Source organism: Malaclemys terrapin, chromosome 4 (genome assembly GCF_027887155.1).
Source record: "Malaclemys terrapin pileata isolate rMalTer1 chromosome 4, rMalTer1.hap1, whole genome shotgun sequence".
Classification (NCBI taxonomy): domain Eukaryota; kingdom Metazoa; phylum Chordata; order Testudines; family Emydidae; genus Malaclemys; species Malaclemys terrapin.
The window spans coordinates 38,632,948-38,658,666 of NC_071508.1; the positions used below are offsets into that span (position 1 = coordinate 38,632,948).

The window sequence follows — 25,719 nt, forward strand, 5'->3', positions numbered from 1 at the left end:
TTTTGAGTGCCAAGTAGAACCAAGATTTAGCGGTTGGGAAGGAAGGTGCCTTATGAAAGATCTTCTTTTCTGAAGAGATGTGCATAAGAAGAGTTGGAGAACCAATGGTGAAATGAATATGCAGGGCTCCATAAGCTTATACAAAAATGCATGTAAGGTTGGGCCTAGGCAAGAAAGAGCGTCTTCAAAGCTGTTGGATTTTGCATGGAGTTCAACAAACACCCACTCATTTTGGAAGGAAATCAGTGAGGCTCACTGATAACATTTATTTCTCTGTCTCATTCGAAAACCTTACACTTTCCACTTTGAGCATTCTCTCACCCTCCAGTGTCATGTTAAACTATAAACTCCTTGTGGCAGGGACGATGCCTTCTTGTAGGGTTATACAGGGCCTAACGTATTGGGAGACCAGGGCAGTACAAATGATACATCAGAGAAGTGAGAACGAATTTTAAACTATTGATGCAGGCGTCTCGCAGTGTTACAGGAGGGTGAAAGCTAAATGACTCATGATCCAGAAATGTACTTCCTGCAGAGTGACAATGCATTTATGAAATATAATCTACATATGAATGAACCCAGTCAGGGCTGTGTATTCGCAGGGCATATTCCACACCTGTAGCAGCCGGAATGCTCTAATTACATCCAGAATTCTAAAGCCACTTGATAACTAACCCCATACCCGATCCAAAGCAGCAATAAAATGGCTATGGAAGTTTTCAATTTTCTTCACTCCACAAAGGGCCAGTTACAGTGTTAGCAGAAAGAACAGGAGTACTTGTGGCACTTTAGAGACTAATATTTATTAGAGCATAAGCTTTCGTGGCCTACAGCCCACGTGTTCGGATGAATATCCGTTAGCAGATGTCTCAACTACCATTGCAATGGAATCATAAAAGCTTCTTGTGGGGCACTGCCTTGGCCAGTGTCTGCTACATTTGCAGAGCTGCTACAATGTCTGCAGCTGTGTTTTAGTATGCCATTAAGCCAAAAGAAAACTGGATTTTAAGAGGCATTACAAGTCTAATTTTAAACTGAGAAAAAGAAGGAAATACACACTGAAGGTTATTATTTAGTATCCACCTCCCAATTTGGTGAAATCCAAGTGTGAGAACAAGATCCACACTAAGAAATAAGAAAAAACAGCAGAAATGTTCAGACAATGTGAGACCCTTTTATTTAGAGTGACACCGGCACTGTTTTATGACATTTTTACAATAGTAAAAGTACACTTGCCATTTGTGAGGCATAGGGACAAATGTAAGTCTCTAATGCTGGAAACTTGACACATAATAAAGGTCGCTGCTTGGATGCGAGAACTGAGATACCTACTATGCATACTTCTCAACCTGCCAAGACCCAAACACAGAACAATACTCTGCATAACACAACGTGTGGCAGATTCAAAAAGGGTCAAAAATTATTCAGGGAGGAAACTTAAAATGTCATGGGATTTTTTTTTTTTTAGCAACACTCTTTCCACAACTGCAGTTTCATGATTATTTATTTCTGCTGTAAATACACTTTCAACAATAAAATGAGGGGGATGCCAAATTTGTGTGGAACATGTTTAACTTTGGGACTAAATAAGGGACAGCTGAGAAATGCTCCCATAGCTGGGCACATAACAATGACTTAACCTTTCATTTCTTTCTGTGCCTGTACTTCAACTTTGTTTGCATTTAACTAATTTCAAAATGAATGGGAATGTTAAACACACCAGTAGTTTTGGTACCAAGAACATACCATATATGCATTTGAGAAGCAAATTCAAGAGACATATTGCTGTTTGAAAACATTTTCCAATAGTTCTTCAATTATGAAACCTGTAACTATGAGACTATCAGCCCCTCCAGAGGCGAGGGGACAGGAGAGTGTGTCATGAGATGGAAGCTGATTAAAAGTGATATCAGCTCTCTGTACTCCGGTATGTGTGAGGGAGAGGAGGGGATAAATGGCACTAACTTTCGTAACAACGTTCACCCTAACATATTTTAGTAATTCAATGATACAGCAACTGCATTTCTAAATAAATCAAATATATTTCACCATCTGAAATCACTGCAATGTTTTCTCAGTCCAGGATTTCTTCCAAAATTTAAAAAAGCCTGAGCCAAGCAGTATCTGCAGCTTCCTTTGTGGTTACCTTTACCCCTTTTTCATCCCGTTACCCCTTTCATTGCTCCACTCAGCAGAAGCTAGTGTCCTTGCACTTTTATCCAGTGTCCAAAGAACAGGAAGACTCCTCCCAAAGCTAACATGCTCTTTGGACATGTTTTGTAAGACAGCCTGACATTCTTTCCACCCCAGTGTAGACACTCACTACAGTGACAGGAGGAGTTCTTCCATCACTGTAGTGGTAAATCCACCTCCCTGAGAGGCGGTAGCTAGGTCAATGGAAGAATTCTTCCATCAACCTAGCACCGTCTACAGCCCTGAGTTTAAATTGGTCATATTGTATGAAAACTATATTTTTTAAAAATAGGGTCAGCATCAGTTGTTCATTATTTGTCACTAAAATTTCTAAGGCTGTCACTTGCTAGTCCACCATGCACATTAGGGTGAGGTTTCCTTCTCAAAATCACTTACTTGCTTTGCTATTAGAAATCAGGTCACTACCAAACAGCCAATGTTCTTTTTTCATCAGACAGTGCAAGCAGACATTATGCATCACCTATCCAGCCACTTCTTGCTAGGGCATGAAATGCCTACTCCCTGTTTTGCAATAAAAATGGCTCCAATATGGGGACTATTTAGATCAGAAAGAAAAAGGGCACACGTGAGGGAATAATGAAAAATAGGGAAGACGCCTCTTCATCTAGTCCCTTAATGTGAGAACAAGGAGGCACTCAAAAATATTATGTAGTACATTTAACATATACATATTTTTTACAATGATTAACCTGGAAAACTTCCTCGTACAGGTGCATACAAAGTTTAGTAGATAGTCACAAGAGTCAAAAAAACACATAAGCAGCTACAACAGGAAGTGTTACGATGGACAGTTACCTTTTTAATACTTTGAGCTCATCTAGCATCTTCAATCCAAGGGTCACCAAACACATTGCCAATTAGGAATCAAGCCTCAGCACTCCCCTGAGCTGGCAACGTGGTTGTAGTCCCTTATTCCAGATGGGGAACTGAGATGTTAATAAGTTTGCACAAAATCAGATAGGAAGCCCAAGGCACAGCTTGAAATAGAACCCAGTTTACTACCCAAATCAATCAAAAACCATTTTGAATTAAGTTACGTTTCACTTTGCGCTTTCAAAACCACAAGTTCTTGCCATCACACTTCTAGTTCAAGCTGTCACTGGGGGAAAAAATAGTACTTGGGACTCTAATTTTGGGTGAAATGAGCCTTGGTGAAATTACAAGTCTTCTCTACTGGCCCCTAAATGTTTCAATAAGAAAAATAAAAGCAGAAAAGATTGGCAGTCTTGAGAGCAAGTTTCAGTTTCCTGCCCTTAGAGAACTAGGTTTCTCTCAACTGCTTTTAAATGGGGGAGAGAAAGGGGGGAAATGAAGGGAGAGGCAGGAATATGGACTATCAAAGCTGGGAACATGCTAGAGAGATAGGGGAGGCAGTGTAGACTGGTGCAGTATTTTTCAAACTTGTTTGATTGTGCCCCCCTTGTGTCTGTAGTAGTTTATGCCCCCTCCTCCTGCTACACAAGTGTATATATATATATATATATATATATATATATATATATATATATATATATATATATATATATATATACATACACACATACACACACACACACACACACAACAATAAAAAAAACAATATGCAGCTCTCACTTAAATATTAAAAACAAATAAGGCTTTGATCCAAACAGAGCCAACAATCCATTGTAATAAGAGCAAAAGCAAAACAGCGATTGTGGTCGATGCTTACAATGAAATGTGCATGCCGTGTCGTAGCAAACAGATTAACATACAGATGACAACAACTTTGTATAATGCAAGGTTAACAAAATCCATCAATATGCACAGCGCCATCTGAGGAGCTACGATGTCTGGAGGAATCAGCTTTGCTAGTTATTTATTGCTGTGGGTAAAATGTGCACAGTAAGTTTGTTCCCCCTAAAGCAGCTCATTCGCCCCTCCCCCCAAATACAGTCTGCTGTCCTTCCCCTCCCCCCACACGCAGGGGCCCACCTCCCAGTTTGAGAACCTCTGGTCTAGTGGATAGGGCGTCCGTTTTGTCTATTTAGACTGTAAATTCTTTGGGGAGAGCCTCTCTCTTGCTCTGTGTGAATACATCAACCAGTACAACAGGGCCCCAATCTCAGTCCTGGTCTATTCTAGAGTTAGGTAGACGCAAAACAGCTTACAGTGACCTATATAAGCATCTACAGTAAAATTTCGCTTCCACAGACGTAACTGGCCCGTTACACTGACTTAACTCGACCTCCATGAGAGGCGCAGAGTCAATGTTGATTTAGTTAGGTCAACACAGTGTGTGCAGACACTGTTGCTTACATTGACTGTTGCTGGCTGTTCCACACTGCCCCACACTGATAGTTCAACTGGTGCAAGCGCTCCTGGTGAGGACGTGCACCGCTGACATAAGTAGCAAAGTGTAAACACACACAAGCGATGTAATTACCGCAATGACTGTATCCTGATGTAAATAAGGTTGGCTTAATTTTGTAGTCTAGACATGGCCTCAGTCTGGACCTCTACATGCTAATGAAATAGATGTTCCACATCATGTCACTGGAAGGTCCACTGAAAACTGCAGCTGAGATGTATGTTCTGGCAGCAGAGAACTAAAAGAAAATCCTTGACAGGAGCTGTGACAGGGATGAAGATTTAACCAACATTTCCATCATAAGTGCAAATCTGAAAGCAGGACTTCAGTTTATAACACAGCCAGAAATCCTAGAAACCCCATGGCAGATTATTTAAACTCACACAGCAGTTTTGAGCAAGTAGAGCTAATAAACATTTCCCCTCAGAAAAGGAAACAAGGCTGGTCTGCCTGATGATTATGATTACAGCATCTCATGCTCCCTTTAAGGAAAAACGTAATCAGGAGAAACTTTATGAGTCCTGCTCCCTGGAAAATACTGCAGAAAAGGGTGGTCTCAATTTCAGTCATGGAAAAAAAACCAACCATGAATGTATCCATCTTCCAGCAAACACTTTCGCATGGTTAGGACTAAGGTGGAGGGAAAACCCTTCTTCATGGTCTGACTGTCCCCTTTCATTTTTAAAATGGATGGAAAGGAACAAATGACATGCTCAATATGAAATGCAAAGAGAATGAGTCATTGATCTGCTAAGAAACTACGTACAGGATGAAATCTATTTGGTCCAAGTAAATTCATTTCTACATTTTTACTTCAGTAATAAAATTAATTCCAAGAACAGACAATGACACTGTATTTGCCAGAGATCAATATTTCTGACAATCCAAACAATACAAATTCATAATACATGCTGCACAAGACAGTACTGCAAATGACTTTTTAGAGGGTCCTTTAAAACAACCTTTGAGTAGATTTTTTACAGAAGTGCATTAACCTGAATACACAACGAGAAAAGAGCACATTATGTCAATGGTATCACCAAGGTGAGCTGCTTCAGACTCAATTGTTCAGTTGCACTCATGCAGGATTTATCTAAGCATTTTCCTTTAAATCTCAAATCTGTCACACTTTCAAAAATCCATTTAAAGAGTCTGGAGCCAACTTTGTGACTCATTGGACAGAGGGCTAGAATAGGCTTCAAACTGCAATTCAATGCAGAATTAATTGTGGAGTTTGATATCTGAACCACAGGCACCAGCTGATAAATGAATGGCCCTAAATTGAGAGTATTCCAGAACTGTTTTGCTATGGAGCTGAATTACCACGTTCCCAACTAGGGCTGGCATTATATAGCCCTGGAGTGGGGTCTTTGCCCTTTAGCACAAGGAGAAGTGTTGATACTATAAATATAAATGCTCTTTTTAGGATGTTTTCCCATGTAAAATCTACTTCTTTTTTCAAGGGCAGGGGGGAGAAAATCTGCAAGAAAGGTTTCACTACCAGAAAGATAAGTGAGACTATTTCAGGATCATCTTTAAGGAGTGATACACGTTAATGCTTTCTTGTTCACAAGCTTTATCCACTCTGCACGTACATTGGTACTGCCTCTTCATGATCGCCGAGTCAACAGAAGTGCTGATGGCCCTCTCCATCTGCAAGACATCCCCTTCACAGACAAGAAAGCCTTCAGTCTCTCTGGCTCTTCATCCATCCCAGCTACAAGGAGGCCTGCTCCTTCATTTCCTGCTGAAACGAAACACATCCAACAGCATGACATGGCTAGCGAGCCCACAGCTGGAAAGGAACTTCTAACCGATATTCACCTAATCCCATCCAGATTTTTGTTATTTGCAGTCTTTCATATTGGCAGATCCAAGAAACAAATCAATGAAACCACCAACCTATTAACAACAAATACACCTCTACCCCGATACAACACTGTCCTCGGGAGCCAAAAAAAAATCTTATTGCATTATAGGTGAAACCGCGTTCTATTGAACTTGCTTTGATCCACCGGAGTGCGCAGCCCCCCCGCCCACCCCGGAGCGCTGCTTTACCGCCTTATATCCAAATTCGTGTTATATCGAGTCGCGTTATATCGGGGTAGAGGTGTATCTGAAATCTGTTCGTTCCTACTATACAAAATATATGGAGTTGCCTAAATACTAATTTATCAAAGCTCAAAGTGTGGCAGATATTGTAATCCCATGCAGTATTTTGGGGGGACATCGTAATAAATTTACAAATGGTTTATGTATGATGTGTTCTACTCCATGGCGGAGGGTTACTGCAGCTCCTACAGAAACTAAAAACAGTGGGTGGTGATTAAGGTGAGTCACTGAGACCAACCAACTTTAGAAGCACACCGCCCCCCTGGTGGTTTGTATATACTGGCTCATGATGAGTTTTCCAGAGATTAAGGGCTTGTCTACACTTCCAAGTTTTGTTGACAAAATTTATGTTGACACCCAAAAGTCGACAAAACAAAAATCTCCAAAGGGTGTTCACAACTGATCTGTCGACAGAGGGAGCACGTCCACATTGTGGGCACCATCATCGACAGGGTGAGCAATGCACCGTGGGTATGTATCCCACAGTGCAGCGTTGTGGGAAGGAAGAGCTGATCGCTGGGCATCTTGGGATTCTCTCTGAATTCTCCCACAGCCCCCTCAGCTGCTGAGAGCAGCATCATGAGTAGCTGTGTGAGCTCTCCCTGCTGAGGAATGGCAAAGCAGCACAGCAGTCTATCCCCCTCCCCCTGCAGCAGTCTGCCTGCTGCTGTGTTCCTAGCACAGGGCAGAACAGGAGCATTCCAATTATTTGCTCTTTGTTTGTGCCCCAAGCAGAGCAGCACACAGATACTTCCCGCTGCTTTGAAAGGGGAGGGGCGCATGCCTGCAAGGCAGCAGAGATCAAAACACTGAGCAGAGCAATCAGGGCAGGCATTGTGGGATACTGGCAGAAGCCAGCTCTGTTGACAAAACAATCAGCAGTGTCTACACTGGCTCTGTCAAAAACGGGAGGGGGAAAAGACACAAGTCTCTCACGGGGATGGAAGTTTTTTGTCGCCAAAAGTCCCATTGTAGTGTGTACGCTCTTGCTGTTTTGTCGCCAAAAGGCAGTTTATGGTGACAAAACTTGGTAGTGTAGACAAGGCCTAAGAGACAAAAAAATAGCTTTTGGTATAAAAGGATGAGCTTGAACACACACAGGGCTTCTTTCTGATTCAGCAAATGGACAGGAGCTTATCTCCAAGGGGATTCCCAACCCTTGTGACAGGATTGAATGATTTTGGCCTACAAGGGTGCAATAAAATTGATGGGTGACTCCTGGTATGTTTAAATCTGTGTATTGCTTTTATTATGTTTTTACTGTAATGCTTTTGCCTTAATAATAAAGGTGCTTGCTCAGCAAGAACTGTGTGGTAATTTTTTAACTTGTCAATACACTGTTCATAGCCCTAAGTGAGAAAGCAAAGCACAGGTGCTGGCCTTTAGACATATTGGCTAGCTGGTGATATCAGAGTGTCAGGCAGGGGAGCTATGCAGCCTTAAAACCCCCTGGTCAGAAGGCAGTGGGACAAGAGTCCCTGCCCAGACACAAGTGGCAGCTGGAAATGCGATACCCACCTGGGAACTCCTGGAGTGGACCATGGATGGGGGGGATACAGGTGACGTTCCCCTGAAACTGTGACACTAAGAATTTACTCATAAAAGATTAATTTCTCCTAATGAAAAGACTGAGTGAACCCAAATTTCATATTTCCCTTTATCAGTCTTTGTGTAGCTGTGCATTTCAAACCCAATAATTGTAAATCAAAAATGCCGTTAGTAAAAGGAAATGAAAAGACACAAGAGACAAAACATGTACTTAATCTGCAATTTAAAAAGACTTGTACTTCTGTTATATCAGAAAAATTGTCATCTTTGTGGCACTATTCAGAGTTATTTCAGAAATATAAATATTTCTGGTCAAAGAATCCATTCCCACAGTGCTTTACCCATAGTTCCTCACCTGCCATTGCAGAGAAGAATAAGGTTCTGGACTGCTATAACAGTGGAATTCTCATTCTGTCCTGTAACAAGGTGCCTGTCCAGAACTATGTGTACGGCATCTGGCTTGCTGGCTGAATCAGAGAAAAATATTCAAATACTGATGTCAATGGACACTGCTTCATAATTTCAATTTCACACATCCAATGAGACGGCAGTACAGATGTTAACTATTTCAAACAGATATAGTGTTTGACGACTAATTGATATGCTGAGCTGTCTACAAGATAGAGATAAACCTGACCCTCCAATCAAAGCTTCCTGAGGATTTCAACAGGAATTCCCTGCATGGAATGATGGACAGATTGGCCCTTTATTTGTACCAGTCCTCTATCAAGTTCCCTGTGTATTTCATGAGGCTATCCTGGGAAACAAATTTTGAAGTGCATTTCTTTAGCTTCCATTCACCCATGCAATGCATTATAAATACCTCTCAGGTAAGAAACCAAGGTTAGCAATCACTGCCTTACAAAGAGCCTGCAATGATACAGATTTTCTGTCCAGCGAAAATACTAGCAAAAACCAGTATAACAGGGTAACATGTTGGTATTTCACCAACCACTTTGGTCTTTTGTCCTTGATCAAACTTTTTTACGTACTATTTTACGAAATTCCATTAATCTGTCATTCTTTTTCTCTATTCCACCCCCTTCCTGACAACTGATGATGATAATCCAAATGCGTGGGTAGGTATAAATGGCTTATCTCTGAACATACTCCTCCTCTGCTGCTCAATCCACTCAATAAAGCTTCAGCCAAATCTGTATGACATCACAAGTAGTCACCATGGAAGTGACTGTGACATCAGATGCTGGAATATCATTACTGAACTAATCAGGAAGAGGCAGCTAATTAGAAAGGGGAAAGCTGCTAATTAAACACACAAAAGCTTGATTAGCAGCAGTAATGGAAAAACATTTTAAACTTTCCAGAGTCTTTTAGCATGTGTTGCATTTTAATTTAACAGAGTGTAACAGAGCACATTCTATAATGGTCCTTCTCACATGCGTGGCAAAGGTATAAAACAGGGGTGAGCAAACTTTTTGGCAAGAGGGCCACATCTGGGTGGGGAAATTGCATGCAGGGCCATGAATGTAGGACTGGGGCAGGGGTTTGGGGTGGGGGTGGGGTGCAGTATGCAGGAAGGGGCTCAGAGCAAGGGGTTGGGGTGCAGGAGGGGCGCTGGGTGTACGAGGGGGCTCAGGGTAAGGGGTTGGGGTGCTTGAATGGTGTGGGGTGTTGCAGGGGGCTCAGAGCAGAGATTTGGGGATTAGGGCAGGGTGTTGGGGTGCAGGAGGGGGTGCAGAGTGCAGGAGGGGGCTCAGGGCAGGGGATTGGGGTGCAGAAATGGTGCGGGGCATAGCAGGAGGCTCAGGGTAGGGAGAGTGTGGGTGTAGGGTGCAGGAGGGGTTCAGGGTGCGGGTTCTGGCCCGGCGCCACTTACCTTGAGCGGCTCCAGGGTGGCAGCCGCGCGCAGCGGGGCTAAGGCAGGCTCCCTGCCTGCCCCACGCTGCTCCCAGAAGTGTCCGGCACCACGTCCCTGCGGTCCGGGGTGGGGGGCAGCGGGCTCCACGCTCTGCCCTCGCCTGGGGGTACCTCCCCCGAAGCTCCCATTGGCCCCTGCTCCCTCAGGGCCCACAGGGACGTGGTGCCGGCCACTTTGAGAGTGACACCGGGCCGAAGCCAGGGATCCCGCATTAGCCCCGCGGTGCCACAGGGATGGCAATCCCGCAGGCCGGATCCAAAGCCCTGACGGGCCGGATCCAGCCTGCGGGCCGTAGTTTGCCAACCCCTGATATAAAAGCTATTTCACCCACCAACAATCATTCATAAGACATGAAGGGCTAACAATCAGAAAGTGACGTACCGCTAAAGGTAGCTCCAGAATCTTTCACAAAGTCCTCCACAATAATGGACAAACTGGCAAAACTGGGCTGCCTTATCAGCTCATACACAGAGGGCTGAAAAGAAACAGGAGACTGAGATAAGTCTGCTTAGCTTTTACATAAGACAGATCCAAGCAAAACCAATAAGGAAAATATTCGGTCACAATCTATTCTTCTTCCCACTTCTTTCTTCCAAAAATTTTTAATAAAAACATCCAACGGAAGTTATTTTTGGAGTACTTAAAAAAAAACAAAAACACCCAAACCCCAAAATATCCGGTATCCTACAGATATCCAAATTAGGGAGCAAACTGGAAATTATCATGGGAGTCCATCTCAGTCTGCATAGAAAGGTTAAGCACACAAGTACCTCATAGTGGCACCAACAGTACATGACTAAGGATTTGGGGCTTCTGTCTATTTTAGGATTTGGTTTTGGCACCATCTGAGAACGTCACACTTAATTAGAATAGCAAAGCAATGTCCCTAGAGGATGTCATGGGTTTTTCTGCTCTTCTCCCTTCTCTGATTCTGTGGTCTCTGCAAATCTTAAATAATGAGAGGTGAAAATGGTCTGCCAGTGTCAGGGAAGGAGTAGAACATCATGCCCAGAAACCAGGAGAGAAGCTTCTGAGAAAACAATAGTTGACTGAGAACTGCTTTATACCAATGCACCCTGAAGCTCTGTAATTATAAATATAATTCCACTTAATTAAACTTCCAATTGATTACTTTCAAGTTGTTTTGCAATAATGATAATAGCAAGCTATCTCTGATAAAAGTTTGTTACTTGACCTCCATCAGCATTAAAGCCAGTATAATCACCTACATGAAGAGATAAGCAAAGGTTTGTACCCACAAAACATGGTAAATTGGGATGGAATTAACGACTATGTTGTTTTGTAAAAAGTTAGAAATGTTTGGGGCCATTTTATAGCTACAGTGAAATACTCCATGAGTATGTTTAGCTGGGATTCTGTAATATTGGATGTTAAAAGGCATTCAACTCCACCTCATGATTTGTAACACCCCTTTGTAACGCTCTGCCCTCACCTGGGGGTACCTCCCCCGAAGCTCCCATTGGCCCCTGCTCCCTCAGGGCCCACAGGGACATGGTGCCGGCCATGTGCTATTCCAACCTGACACATTGTACATTACATCTGCTTGTTTACTCACACAGGTGTTACAACACGATAGGAAAACTATCTTAATGGAATCCACATGGGGATATTTTTGAACCATAGCACTTCATAAAGTTAAAATAAATATAACACACTAATGAGAAGGTAACCCACGATGGGCAGGCAGGTATATTAACAATTCTCAAATCATGACATTGGGGGTCACAGAACCAATCCAAGACCTTAATGCAAATGTGAGAAAAATTACCTTTCAAATAAAACACAGCCTGACCTTCAGTTCCTTATGGTCTAGGAGGTGTTAACACTCAACCATTCATGCATACAAAATCATCACACATAAGATGTACTTTTTCTTAAACAAAAGATTATTGGACAAGCCCTTTGCCCTGTCCCATGAGCGATCTGCCTTCTGTTAGCTACTGCTGTGGCACTTTTGCCTGCAGTGCTGGCTAAAGGAAGGTAAAAAGATAGCTCTCCACCTTGCTGCTTTTGGGGTCAGCCCATTCAACCATGATATAAAGGAACTTCCCACTTCTGCATTCACACAAGATCATGATACTGACAACTAATTTAACAGCAGAAAATATATGCCTGCATCCAGTAAACAACATGCAAGAGATTAACCCCACTGAAATGTCGCTTAGTAGTGATCTCTATACTGCAGAGCCCAGTTACTTGGATTTCGTGCAGGACACAGTGTTTGTGTCTGATCGCACATTTCAATGTACAACTGCATCATCAATTTAAACAAATCTGCATCTTTAATGACCATAACTAGGCCACAATGCACATATTACATTAAAAGTATCTGCATATGCTGTGATATCAAATATATATGCACCAGGAGTCTGCGTTACAGCTTCTGAGGAAACCATAACTTTTAATTTCCTGACTGTGTGTGTGTAAATTTTCAACTACAAAAGTTGAATTAAGAATTTTGCACATTGAGAAATGAGTCTAGATCCTGCATAGACAGGTGACAGTCTGTGGGTGATCTGAGACATTACAGCCTAGCAGCACAACAGGATAAGCAAGAGATCAATAATGGCAGCCTGAGTTTGTACTTCTTTTAGTTTGTACAAATAGCTCTTTTCTGAGTTAGATTCCTTTAACATGTAAAAATCATTCATAGAAATAAAATTCACGAGCAGTGTTATGGCACCAAATTGAATAACCATAGTATCTAGGGACATTTAAAGCCATGAACTATCGGCCAAAGAGGCTATGGCAAATTTGTTTAGAGGTTTTATCACCTTCATCTGGTATTTATAAAATACTGAGACTGACAGCACTCACCAGAGCAAGGCTGAATTGCAGCAGAGCCCTCATATGCAGTCTTGGGCCCCTACACAGCTCACCATCCTGGCCTTCAGCACCCCTTGCCAATGACAGCCCTGCAGCTCTCGAATAACAAATTGTCGAACATGTCAGATTGGTTCTTTTGATTTGGCCCAAAGTCTCTTAAGACCTAGGATGACACCAAAATCCCTGGCACTACCACACTAAATTACACTGCCCCATGCACAGTGAAATCCTCACTTTGGGAGAAGTTTGCTTCACAGTACCTACCCCTGTCAGGCTGTATCCCTGAAATACCCACGATTTATCCTCATTTGTGGCACAGCATAAAGCAGCAACTCCATGTCCCACAGCACAAATAGGCTCTAAAAAACAAAGAGAATTAAGTATCAGAGGGGTAACCGTGTTAGTCTGGATCTGTAAAAAGCGACAAAAAGTCCTGTGGCACCTTACAGACTAACAGAAGTATTGAAGCATAAACTTTCGTGGGTGAATACATACTTTGTCAGACGCATGGGAATTAAGAAAATTAAGAAATGCATTTAATTGTAAATATCCTGAAAGTTAGAACAGCCTAAATAATATCCTTTAAGTTACTGTATATTACCTTTCTGAAAATAATATTATGAGGCATTGTTTGCATTCTCTTGGGCTTTACTGTTTTCTCTGTGCACCAATTTACGAGATTAGGGCCCAATCCTTCAGAGTTACACATGTGCTTAACAGAGGTAGTTCCAACAGGACTATTCACACTCAAGTGCTTAAATTAAAGCACACATGCGATTCTTTGCAGGATGAGGAACTTATTGAAGAGGACTCTGGAATACTGTGCAACTGGCTATGAACTAAGAGTTCCATCTAACTCACAGGGAGCATCACTCCAGTTTGGACATTGGTAAGGCAGAATAATTCTCTTCTCTTTCTCAAAAGCATTCAGAACATCTTATTTTTATCTCTTTTCACAAGGAAGGTTTTGCCTTTTTTTTTTTTTTTTTTTTTTTTTTTTTTTTTTTAAAGTGAAAGGACACACTGATCTAGAGCAGTTTCCCAGTTCTGATGCTGCTGCACTCTTCCAGCTGTGTAAGTAATTGGAAGTTTGGTAGCCACATCACCACTTCTTCCATTACAATGCCCACAAGTGTTCACTGCAAGATAAATGGACTTTTGCATAGACCAACAATGAAGTAATGAATTACATACAGACTCCAGATTTTATTAAAACAAAATAAAGATCCCCAATAGGGTTTACCTACTGTTCTCATTGCTGAAGTGCTGCAATATCCTAGCTAGGTATCCATTGTTTGCAAGGTCAGTCAAAGCCCCAGGACAGTTAGGAATCAACAGGGCATGGTATCTGGCACCTAGACAGGAAGAGAGAATAATACAAGTTTAGACCATATTAACAGGCAAAAATATCTGAGCATGATTTCTGTTCAAAATTTATTTGACAAAACAAAAAATACTCCACAAAAAAGTCAGTCACATACTACACTATATAAAAACACATACCAAAGAAATTAAATAAAAATAAAATACCTATGTGACTCACTATAAAGTCCAGAGCTCGGGAAGAAGAAAGCTGTATTGTGGTATAAAGGCCTACAAAGATCACAAGCTTCTAAAGAAATATTCTTAACAAGCCAAATATTTACCATTCTTCCTTCTGCTATAGCAGAAGCCCTTTAATTGACCCCATAGTTACCAGTATGCCTAGTTTAGTATACTCTTTCTTCAGGAGCAAATGTATCTCGCCAAAATATTGGCTTTTTATTAGTCTAACATTTTCACTGCTTGCCCATGACATCCTAAGAAAAAAATTAAGATGCAAAAAAACAAAACAAAACCAAAAAAAACCCCAAACCACACCTCTGTTTAAGAGCGAGAATTTTTTAGCACAACTTTGATTCAATCATGGGAAAGACATCTCAAGCCTAGTGCTTCTTCCCAATCTACACTAGGGAGTAGAGGCCCACTGCAATACCTAGACAGGGCCCATATCTTGGCTGAAATTCATGGCAAAATCCATGATGAGAAAGATAAATTCAAGCTCCTGGTCCTCATTTCCAACAAGGCTCTGCCCCATCTCACTTCTTGTCTACATCAGTTCCTCAGTCTGACTTTACAGCCCCCTCATGCTTCTTCCACAGTGTATGAGCTTCTCTTCTTACTGATCCTTTTGACTTCTTTGCCCACTTTACACCTTCTTTCATGAACAACCCTATCATTTAGCAGATCATAAACCTTCTCCCACTCTTCCTTAATACATTTTCTTAAGACCCAGTTCATCTAGCTACAACACACTCAGGCCTGGTCTACACTACGGGTTTAGGTCGACTTTAGCAGCGTTAAATCGATTTAAGCCTGGACACGTCCACACGACGAAGCCCTTTCTTTCGACTTAAAGGGTCCTTTAAACCGGTTTCTTTACACCACCTCCGACGAGGGGATTAGCGATAAAACCGGCCTTTGCGGGTCGGAATTGGGGTAGTGTGGACGGAATTCGACGTTATTGGCCTCCGGGAGCTATCCCACAGTGCTTCATTGTGACCGCTCTGGACAGCACTCTCAACTCAGATGCACTGACCAGGTAGACAGGAAAAGACCCGCGAAGGTTTGAATTTCATTTCCTGTTTGCTCAGCTTGGAGAGCACAGGTGACCACGCCGAGCTCATCAGCACAGGTAACCGTGATGGAGTTCCAGGATCGCAAAAGAGCTCCAGCATGGACCGAACAGGAGGTACGGGATCTGCTCGCCATATGGGGAGATGAAGCAGTGATAGCTGAACTCCGTAGCAGTAAAAGAAATGGAAAAGTATTAGAAAAGATCTCCAAGGCCATGAAGGACCGAGGCCATAACAGGGACACACAGCAGTGCCACGTGAAAATTAAGGAGCTACGGCAAGCTTACCACAAAGCCAGAGAAGCAAACGGAAGGTCCGGGGCAGAGCCGCAAACTTGCCGCTACTACGCGGAGCTGCATGCGATCCTAGGGGGTGCAGCCACCACTACCCCAACCGTGTGCTATGACTCTCTCACTGGAGAAACACACAGGGAAGACGGTTCGGGGAACGAGGAAGATGAGGATGGAGGTACTGTAGGTAGCTCACAGCAGCAAGGAAGCGGAGAAACCGGTTTCCCCAACAGCCAGGATATGTTTGTGACCCTGGACCTGGAACCAGTAACTCCCGAACTCACCCAAGACCCTCAGGGCACACAGGAGACCTCTGGTGAGTGTACCTTTGTAAATATTTGTAAACATTACACATGGTTTAAAAGCAAGCGTGTTTAATGATTAATTTGCCCTGGCAATCGCGGCCAGTACATCTACTGGAAAAGTCTGTTAACGTGTATGGGGATGGAGCGGAAATCCTCCAGGGACATCTCCAGAAAGCTCTCCTTTATGTACTCCCAAAGCGTTTGCAAAAGGTTTCTGGGGAGGGCTGCCTTATCCCGTCCGCCATGGTAGGACACTTTACCACGCCAGGCCAGTAGCACGTAGTCTGGAATCATTGCATAACAAAGCATGGCAGCGTAACTAGTATCTGATGGACCAGGAGAAGGAGGGAGGGCGGGAAGGAGGGAGGGCCGAGTGACGACATGGCGTACAGGTACAGAAACAGGGAGAAACACAAACAACTGTCACACAGAATGGTCCCCCCAAAGATTAAACTGAAAACCCTGGGCTTAGCAGGCCACTGATTTCATGGAGGAAGGGGAAGCAAATGAATACAGGACAAATATATTTTTTACATCTTAAGCTGGCAGCCGACGGTGCAGCATGAGTGATAGCCTCTCCAGTACGATGATGATGGATACCAATCATAATATACAATCGTCTGCCAAAAGGCAAGGGGCTGCTGCTGTGTAGCAATGCAGCCCCACGTCCGCCAGCACCCAGCATCGCCCTCGGCCTCTTCTGGGTGCTTAGCAGACAATACTGGGCAATTGGCAGAAAATAGTATACTACGACTGGTAGCCATCATCATCGAAACAGTAGCATGTCTGCCCAGGTGGCCATGATTGACAGCCACTCCAGTACGACGACGATGGGTACCAGTCATAATATACCATCACCTACCAAAGGGCAAGGGGCTGGTGCAATGCAGCCCTACGGCTGCCAGCCCCACGGCTATCACTCATGCTACACCGTCTACCGCCAAAAGGCAGTTAGCTGCTGCTGCTGTGTAGCAATGCAGTCCCACGTCTGCCGGCACCCAGAGGACATATGGTGACGGTGAGCTTTGCTGAGCTGAGCGGGCTCCATGCTTGCTGTGGTATGTTGTCTGCACAGGTAACCCAGGTAAAAAGGCGCAAATCTATTGTCTGCCGTTGCTGTGACGGGGGGGGAGGGGCCTGACGACATGTACCCAGAACCGCCCGCGACACTGTTTTGCATCATCCGGGCATTGGGATCTCAACCCAGAATTCAAAGAAAAGGCGCAAAAGTAGTATCTGACGGACTAGGGGAAGGAGGGAGGGCGGGCCGAGTGACGACATGGCGTACAGGTACAGGGAATTAAAATCAAGAACGGTGGCTGTGCATCAGGGAGAAACACAAACAACTGTCACACAGAATGGTCCCTCCAAATATTAAACTGAAAACCCTGGGTTTAGCAGGCCGTTGATTTGACGGAGGGAGGGGGAAGCAAATGAATACAGAGCAAATCTATTTTTTACATCTTAAGACGACGGTGCAGTGTGACTGATAGCCCTCGGCATCTTTCTGGGTGCTTGGCAGCAAATACTGGGCGCTTGGCAGTTAGTGTATGATGATGGTCTTCAGGCCTATTGCACGATCGGGTGCTCGGGGAAGACTCTGCTAATGTGCGATGACCCAACTTGTAATAGGACGGTTAACAGTCGTAATACACCATCTACTGCCAAAAGGCAAGCCCCACGGCTGCCAGCACCCAGATGGCCGATGAAGGCTACCAGTCTACTGCACCGTCTACCGCCAAAAGGCAGTTAGCAGCTGCTGCTGTGTAGCAATGCAGTCCCACGTCTGCCGGCACCCAGAGGACATATGGTGACGGTGAGCTCAGCTGAGCTGAGCGGGCTCCATGCTTGCCGTGGTATGTTGTCTACACAGGTAACCCAGGTAAAAAGGCGCGAATCTATTGTCTGCCGTGGCTGTGACGGGGGGGGCAGGGGGGGAGGGGCCTGACGACATGTACCCAGAACCGCCCGCGACACTGTTTTGCATCATCCAGGCATTGGGATCTCAACCCAGAATTCCAAGGGGCGGCGGAGACTGCGGGAACTGTGGGATAGCTGTGGGATAGCTACCCATAGTGCAATGCTCCGGAAGTCGACGCTAGCCTCGTACTGTGGACGCGGTCCGCCGACTAGAGCACCTAGAGCATTTTATGTGTGGACACACACAATCGGCTGTATACAACCGATTTCAATAAAACCGGCTTCTATAAATTCGAACTAATTTCGTAGTGTAGACATACCCTCAGTAATTTTCCTGTATTCTATTGCACTGCATCCACTTGCCCTTATACTGTAAGTGCTTGGGGGAAGGTACTCGGTTAGGCATATTCTGCCGGAACAGTGCTGAGTACACATGTTAATAAAAACAGAAGAAAAGACATTTTATAGTTTCATCTCTTCCTGTAGTTTTTGTCTCAGTGATTACTTACGCAGTCCGTTTGCAACAGATGATGCAGCTTCTCCAGAAAATTTTAAGGGGGAATAGCCCGAGCAATTAGGGTGGGAAGACAACAGTGATGCCCATTCTGCAAGTTGACAGACCATCTCCAAAAACACCCATCACATTTTTTGCTCCTTTCTTCCCAAAGGTTTAACACTCAGAAGCATTTGTTTTCACAATATAGAGGGGAGACATGTAAGGCTAACCTCAAAGATACTCACCATCAATTGTCTCCAACTTGGCAGGATTTGCATAAGATTTCATTCGGAAGTCCTGTATCCAACGCATGTTGCTCTCATTCACATCGACAAAGTCAATTAGCTTCCCCTAGTTGAATCATTGTTCAAAGATAGTAGTTAATATCACTACACAGTTTTTTGTTTAGTTTGTTTCTAAGTGTGTGGAGTTTATTTTTTTACAGGGACTTTAGTGCTCATCGGAACCAAAAGTTCTCTCTTTGTTCACAGAAAAGGTATTTCTCTCTCCAAGATGACTTAATCCTGAAATCAAGAAGCCATATCTAACAGGAGGTCTATACTACAAACTTTTGTTGGAACAGAGATGTGCTATGCCAACAAAAGCCTCTAATGTAGACATGTTTTTGCCAGTATCGTTTATTTTGCTCAGGGGGTCTGAAATAAGCTATACTGGCAAAAGCTAGTATACCACTCTAGGTATACTGGCAAAGTATTATTAGTATAGACCTGGCCTCCGTTTGAGAAGAGGATATTTCATCTTCCAGGGCCCAGTTAATCCCTGGCCTTTTAGAGGCACAAATCAGAGTACCGATTAGTGCCAAACTATGATGCAGATTTGTGTGACCTGTTAGAAATGAACTTGTTTCAGTAATAAAATGGTATTAATTTTCAGTCACTTCTGTCCTGGACTGGATTTTAACTGGTGATCCAGAGATAAAGGCCTCTCCCAGTAGTACAGCTGTATATTTGTCAATTTGACAAATTATGTGAGTTTTTCCATGAAAAGTCTCTCTCACTCTAGTCTGCCTATAGAGCTAAAGCTCTTCCATGAATTTCTACAAAATTAGCTCTTTTCAATTTTTTGTAGTCATGTTTATATGCTTTTAAAACTATTAATGACAGTTATTGTATTGGAATATGATGTTTAAACTACAACTATAAGTGTTGCATTTGTTTGTTGTGAGGAAGCCACAACAAGCAACCAGACTTAACTATTACTAATCTCTCAAGAGTGATGTCAGAAATTTGAATTCCAGCCTGTTAGAAACAGAGAAAACATCAAACATTTGTCAAATGGTAATTTTTAATCTGTTAGCCTGCAATGAATTTGAACTACTGACCCAGAGGTGAGCAGATTTACTTCCTATTATCAGTAGTTATCCAATTCAATGTATTTTACAATAAACCCATTTAGAAATTTCTGAAAAACTTATTCATATAACTTATTTTGATTAACACTAAATTTTTAAATAAGCCCAAAGGATATTACATAAGGCTCAACTATCCACTCCAGAGCAAGGTAAACATAGCACAGAGATGGAGCAGTATTGGGGAAAGTGTCCCTTTCGTAATATTAAGGAGTTCTGTGTTATTAGTTTTTATACATGCATTTAGAGATAGTTGGATCAGCACATTTTATTTCAGTTTACTTGTTTGTATCTGAGACAATAAGACAAAAATCTCAGTGCAGAATGAAAGTGAGTCATTTTCTTATTAACTTTGCAGGAAAGCAGTTTCAGTTTGGACTGTGGGAAACAACCTTTCATTGTGTGCAACTGAATGGAAGTGTTACATTGGTACTTTTTTGCCAGACTAAATGTAAAAGTTGCTTATTTGTCCTTTTATGATCCATTTGATTCTTTGCAATCAATCACATGCATGTTTGTTTTTCCAATAATTCATACAACCAAGCTAGGGAAATATTAGTCTGAATATCAGAACTTAAGGCCTTGATCCTATGCAGGTACACACAATGTTTTTATTAAAGGCTTTAACATCTTAAATGAAAATGAAGAATCTTTAACGAAGACGTCCTTTAACTTCAATGACTAACATGGTCAAAGTGTTAGCAAAAAACACAAAGGGTCAGATTTTCTGTAGTAATTCCAATCCCTCTGCGTCAACTAGAAAACAGACAGATCTGACAGCTGAGAATTCCTCTGGTGTACAGGAACTCCCAGCTGGCGCAAAGCTGGCATACCCGCCTCCTATGCTAAACACACACACACTCCTGTCGCCCCAGGATAGGGACAGAGGCAGAGGAGCATGGCCAGAGCTGGTTATCATATGGCTATACCCAGCTGGGGTAGTAAACACTGTGGACTGTTGCTAGGTGATGCAAGTTAGAGCTGCCCCCGGTTGCTCTAAGTTACGCCAGGACAGGAACAGATCAACCCTGAGAATCAGGGAGATGCAACAGGCTCCCTGAGGGCTTCCCCTGGCTATACCAAGCAGAAACTAGATGCAGCAGAGAATCTGGGTCAAACAGTTTTTAAAAGTCTGAAAAAACCCTTTCCATTTCTATTGCTCAATTTTTACTATCTTGATTCTTATGATGTCATCATTTTCCTAGTTCTCTAGTCAAAATCTTCCAGAGCCGGAAAGATCAAAATGTGTTATATACAAAACAAGCAACAAAAGATTTTGTTGGGGTTTTTTGAGGGGATGAGAGAGGGAGAAAGAAGTTGACTTTTCAAACCTTCTTTAAACACCACAAAGCAGCAAAAGAGAGCACAATCTCCATGGTTTTTTCCCTTTGTAGATCCCTTTTAAAAATTCTTGCAGTATTTCAGGAAACATCCTGTAGAACAGGGGTGGACAAACTTTTTGGCTCGAAGGCCACTTCTGGTATGGAAATTGTATGGCGGGCCATGAATGCTCACGAAATTGGGGGCTGGAGTGCGGAAGGAGGTGAGGGCTCCGGCTGGTGATGCGGGCTCTGGGGTGGGGCCGGGGGTATAGGACGGTGCTCCGGGCTGGGACTGAGGGGTTCGGAGGACGGGAGAGGGATCAGGGCTGGGGCAGGGGATTGGAGTGCGGGAGGGAGTCTGGGATGCAGGCTCCGGGCAGCGCTTACCTCAAGCAGCTCCCAGAAGCAGCGGCATGTGCCCGCTCCAGCTCCCACGGTTCCCAGCCAATGGGAGCTGCAGGGACAGTGCTTGGGGCGGGGGCAGCGTGCAGAGCCCCTGGCTGCTCCTACACGTAGGAGCCCCAAGGGGGACATGCCATTGCTTCCAGGAGCTGCGCAGAGAGGGACAAGCCCCCGACCCCACTCCCCGCCTGGAGTGCCGGAGCGGGTCAAGCCCCGGGCTCTGCTCCCCGGCAGGAGCTCGAGGGGCCGGATTAAAATGTCTGGAGGGCTGGATGCAGCCCCTGGGCCGAAGTTTGCCCATTTCTGCTTTAGAACATAAAAAACAAGAGGACTTTATAATTATTAATTAATTAATGTACCAGCATAGACCCCAATCCTACAAACACTTATGCATGGGTTTATCTCTATGCATATGAGTGTTCTCATTGAAGTTAAGCATGTATGTAAGAGTTTAAAGATCAAGGGCCTTCATCTGTAAAGATGATCAGAATTCTCTCAAAGGGCTACCATACTTTTTCATTATTACTAGTTTTTATGTATTAGTAATGTATGTTTTTATGTACTTTTTATATAACTACTACTACTATTACATTAATGCAGGACTGGTTGTTTTCAGACCATCATAGTATGTACTGGTGTCAATTGCTGTTCTCTCACACTTACCCCTGGAGTGGCAACTTGTAGATTAAAAGCAGCGCTAGCCAGTGTAAAAGAATGAAGAAAGGATTGGGCAGACACACCTGGAAAATAAGAGTTGGACAACTTAAGGAAAGAATCATCATATCTTAAACCCAGCTACACTGTACAGTACATATTTCACCAAGTAGCCTATGTTAAATGAACCTTCAGGTCACTAAAAGGCTCCCATGGCCTAGGGGCATTTTTAATAACACAAGGAGAAATATTCACAAAGATAATGTAAAAAGAAGAACAGGAGTACTTGTGGCACCTTAGAGACTAACAAATTTATTAGAGCATAAGCTTTCGTGGACTACAGCCCACTTCTTCGGATGCATATAGAATGGAACATATATTGAGGAGATATATATACACACATACAGAGAGCATAAACAGGTGGGAGTTGTCTTACCAACTCTGAGAGGCCAATTAATTAAGAGGAAAAAAAAAAAAAACACCTTTTGAAGTGATAATCAAGATAGCCCAGTACAGACAGTTTGATAAATTTGTTAGTCTCTAAGGTGCCACAAGTACTCCTGTTCTTCTTTTTGCGGATACAGACTAACACGGCTGATACTCTGAAAGATAATGTATAATACTTTCACACTCTACACTTGATGTTAGTATTTTAATAACGGCATTAGAAAATGTAATGCTTTGAAAAACAGGAACAGTACAAGCAGAGTCGGTGTTAATGAAATTAGAGAGAGCAACAAAATCCAAAGTCCCAGACCAATGAAAAATTAGTTAAGAACATAAGAATGGCCATCCTGGGTCAGACCAAATGTTCATCCAGCCCAGTATCCTGTCTACCAACAGTGGTCAATGCCAGGTGCCCCAGAGGGAGTGAACCTAACAGATAATGTCAAGTGATCTCTCTCCTGCCATCCATTGCCACCCTCTGACAAACAGAGGCTAGAGACACCATTCCTTACCCATCCTGGCTAATAACCATTAATCGACTTAACCCCATGAATTTATCTAATTCTCTTTTAAACCCGGTTACAGTCCTAGCCCTCTCAACCTCCTCAGGCAAGGAGTTCCACAGGTTGACTGTGCACTGTGTGAAGAAGAACTTCCTTTTATTTGTTTTAAACCTGCTGCCCATTAATTTCACTTGGTGGCCCCTAGTTCTTATATTATGGGAACAAGTAAATAACTTTTCCTTATTCACTTTCTCCACACTACTCATGATTTTATATACCTCTATCATATCCCCCCCTTAGTCTCCTCTTTTCCAAGCTGAAAAGTCCTCTTTAATCTCTCCTCATATGGGACCCCTTCCAAACCCCTAATCATTTTAGTTGCCCTGATCTGAACCTTGTTTAATGCCAGTATATCTTTTTTGACATGAGGAGACCACATCTGTACGCAGTATTCAAGACGTGGGCGTACCATGGATTTATATAAGGGCAATAAGATATTCTCCGTCTTATTCTCTCTCTCTTTTTTAATGATTCCTAACATCCTGTTTGCTTTTTTGACTGCCGCTGCACACTGCGTGGACGTCTTCAGAGAACTATCCATGAGGACTCCAAGATCTCTTTCCTGATTAGCTGTAGCTAAATTAGCCCTCATCATATTGTATGTATAGTTGGGGTTATTTTTCCCAAAGTGCATTGAAACAGTCTCCAAAAAAAGGAACAGCACTGACTGTGCCATCTTCAGAAATTTCTAAAAGAATGACCCCCTGGCAGCTGACATAGCAGGATAAAGAACTATGGGAAAGGATCGTGCCTGGACACGTTAATTATAGACATCTTAAATTCTGTTCAGAGCAAGTTCTAGCCATTAAGGTATTTTTACAGCCTGCAACAGCACAGTAACTGAGCCTTTCACAAACATTAATGAACTCATTCTCACCTCACTACTGGAAGGTAGGGAAGTAGTATTATCCTTAGATTACAGGTGGGAAACTGAGGCATAAGTGACTTGCTTACAGCCACACAGGAAGTCTGACAAAGCGGATTATTGAACCCATCTCAGCACCTGAACTACCAGACCAACCTTCCTCTGAAGTATCAGAGTGTTGTTCCTGTCTTTCTTCTGCTAGAAACGATTAATAAATCTCTGTCCAATGAGGCTGTGTGTGCAAGCTAGGTTTGCCAGCCAGGTCTACCACCCAGCATCTCCATTTCCTCCCGGACAGCCTGGATCCCATAATGAACACCCGGGGGGCTTGGGGGCTGGCACAGACCCCTCCCCTGCCCCAGAGCCAAGCTCAGCGCGCCGCTGTGCCAGCGGGCTCAGCCCGGGCAAGTACTACACGGGCTGGGAAAGCGGCGGCAGAGCAGGGCCCCGGTCCCCCTCTCACAGCGGGGCACAGGGAGCGGGGCGGCTCCTGCGGTCACCGCGCTGGGGCTGGCGTGGACGAGGCGGGCGGACCCCGGCGCCAGGCCGGCCAGGGCAGGCTCCCGCCGCAGGGGCGGCCCAGCTCTGGGTCCCCTTCCCGGGCCGCCCCACGCCGCGCTGACGGGGGGGCCCGGGCAGTGACTCACCCCCGGCGGCCGCGCTGGCGATGATGAGGCAGGCGGCTTTGCCGGGCCGCTCCGACATGGCGCTGGCGGGGCCCGGCGGCGGCGGCTGCCTCCTCATATGGACTGGCCCGGGCGACGGCCCCAGCGGAGGTTCCCGGGCCCCGCCGGCCCGCACCGCGCAGGCGCCACCGGTTAGAACAGGGGGCGGGGCCTCGCTCGACTCCGCCCGGCTGCCCCCCCCCCCCCGCCAGCGCCCGGGCCCACGGGGCAGGGGGGTGGGGCCGAGAGGGGGTGTCATTGGCCGGGGGGAGGGGACAAGAGAAGGGTTGTGGTGGCCGGGGGTGCAGGGACAAGAGAGTGTCATTTGGCAGGGTTGTGTGGGGCTGGGGACAGGAGGAGATGTCGTGGCCTGGGGGCCATACAAAGTTCCCCCATTCAGTTAGCATTATTAAGGTTGCAAAGTGAAGCTCTCAAAGCTAGGAAATGCCCAGAATTAACATTGCTGTGTGCAGGGGTCCTACAGCTGACAGCCTCCTTCACTACACAAGGCTGATTCAGCCCCAGAGCAGGGGCAGCCTGTGCACTGCGTGGTTGGGGTCCTGAGGGGAAATAAAAACCCTGTGATCATGTAATTAATGAGGGCAGTAGCCTAATGCAAACACGAGGGGTCAAAATTAAAGCTGCACAAAGATAATCTTAATTCTGTCATTTTCCAACTTCAAGGTTTGAGTTTGCAAGTTTAATGTTCTTTTTAGGTGGGGCTGTTTTTGTTTTATTTGTTTGTTATGTAGTTTCCTAGCTTTTAAAAAAGCGAACTGAAAAAACAGTAACTCCATCATGTAGAAACATACTGAGTTACATGCCCCCCAGCTCCTTGTCCCAATCTCCTCCCCCCGACCTGCCCTTCCTGGGCCTC

The 25,719-nt window shown here is 44.1% G+C and overlaps 1 protein-coding gene across 2 annotated transcripts; it reads right to left on the bottom strand.

Annotated features, from left to right (window-relative positions):
- Positions 1–1,154: 1,154 nt before the first annotated feature.
- On the bottom strand, positions 1,155–24,978 carry LOC128835737 (glutamine amidotransferase-like class 1 domain-containing protein 1). Of its 2 annotated transcripts, none has more exons than XM_054025352.1 (8): positions 24,825–24,978; positions 22,312–22,388; positions 18,801–18,906; positions 14,177–14,284; positions 13,194–13,288; positions 10,464–10,557; positions 8,559–8,670; positions 1,155–6,287 (listed from the first exon to the last, which is right to left on the bottom strand). In XM_054025352.1, the coding sequence occupies exons 1-8, from the start codon at positions 24,919–24,921 to the stop codon at positions 6,281–6,283; spliced, it is 696 nt and encodes a 231-aa protein (XP_053881327.1). In that variant the 5' UTR covers positions 24,922–24,978; the 3' UTR covers positions 1,155–6,280. The 2 variants fall into 2 exon arrangements, with proteins under 2 accessions (XP_053881327.1, XP_053881326.1); XM_054025351.1 differs by having other exon boundaries at positions 1,155–6,290.
- Positions 24,979–25,719: the final 741 nt, after the last annotated feature.

Bases quoted from the DNA above. Each gene is read 5' to 3' on its own strand.
- LOC128835737 (XM_054025351.1), bottom strand. From the start codon at position 24,921: ATGAGGAGGCAGCCGCCGCCGCCGGGCCCCGCCAGCGCCATGTCGGAG. The intron at 10,558-13,193 runs GTAGGTACTGTG...GTTTCTTTTCAG, and splicing joins AGGGATACAGCCTGACAGGG to CCCTCTGTGTATGAGCTGAT. The intron at 8,671-10,463 runs GTACGTCACTTT...TCTCTGATTCAG, and splicing joins TTCTGGAGCTACCTTTAGCG to CCAGCAAGCCAGATGCCGTA.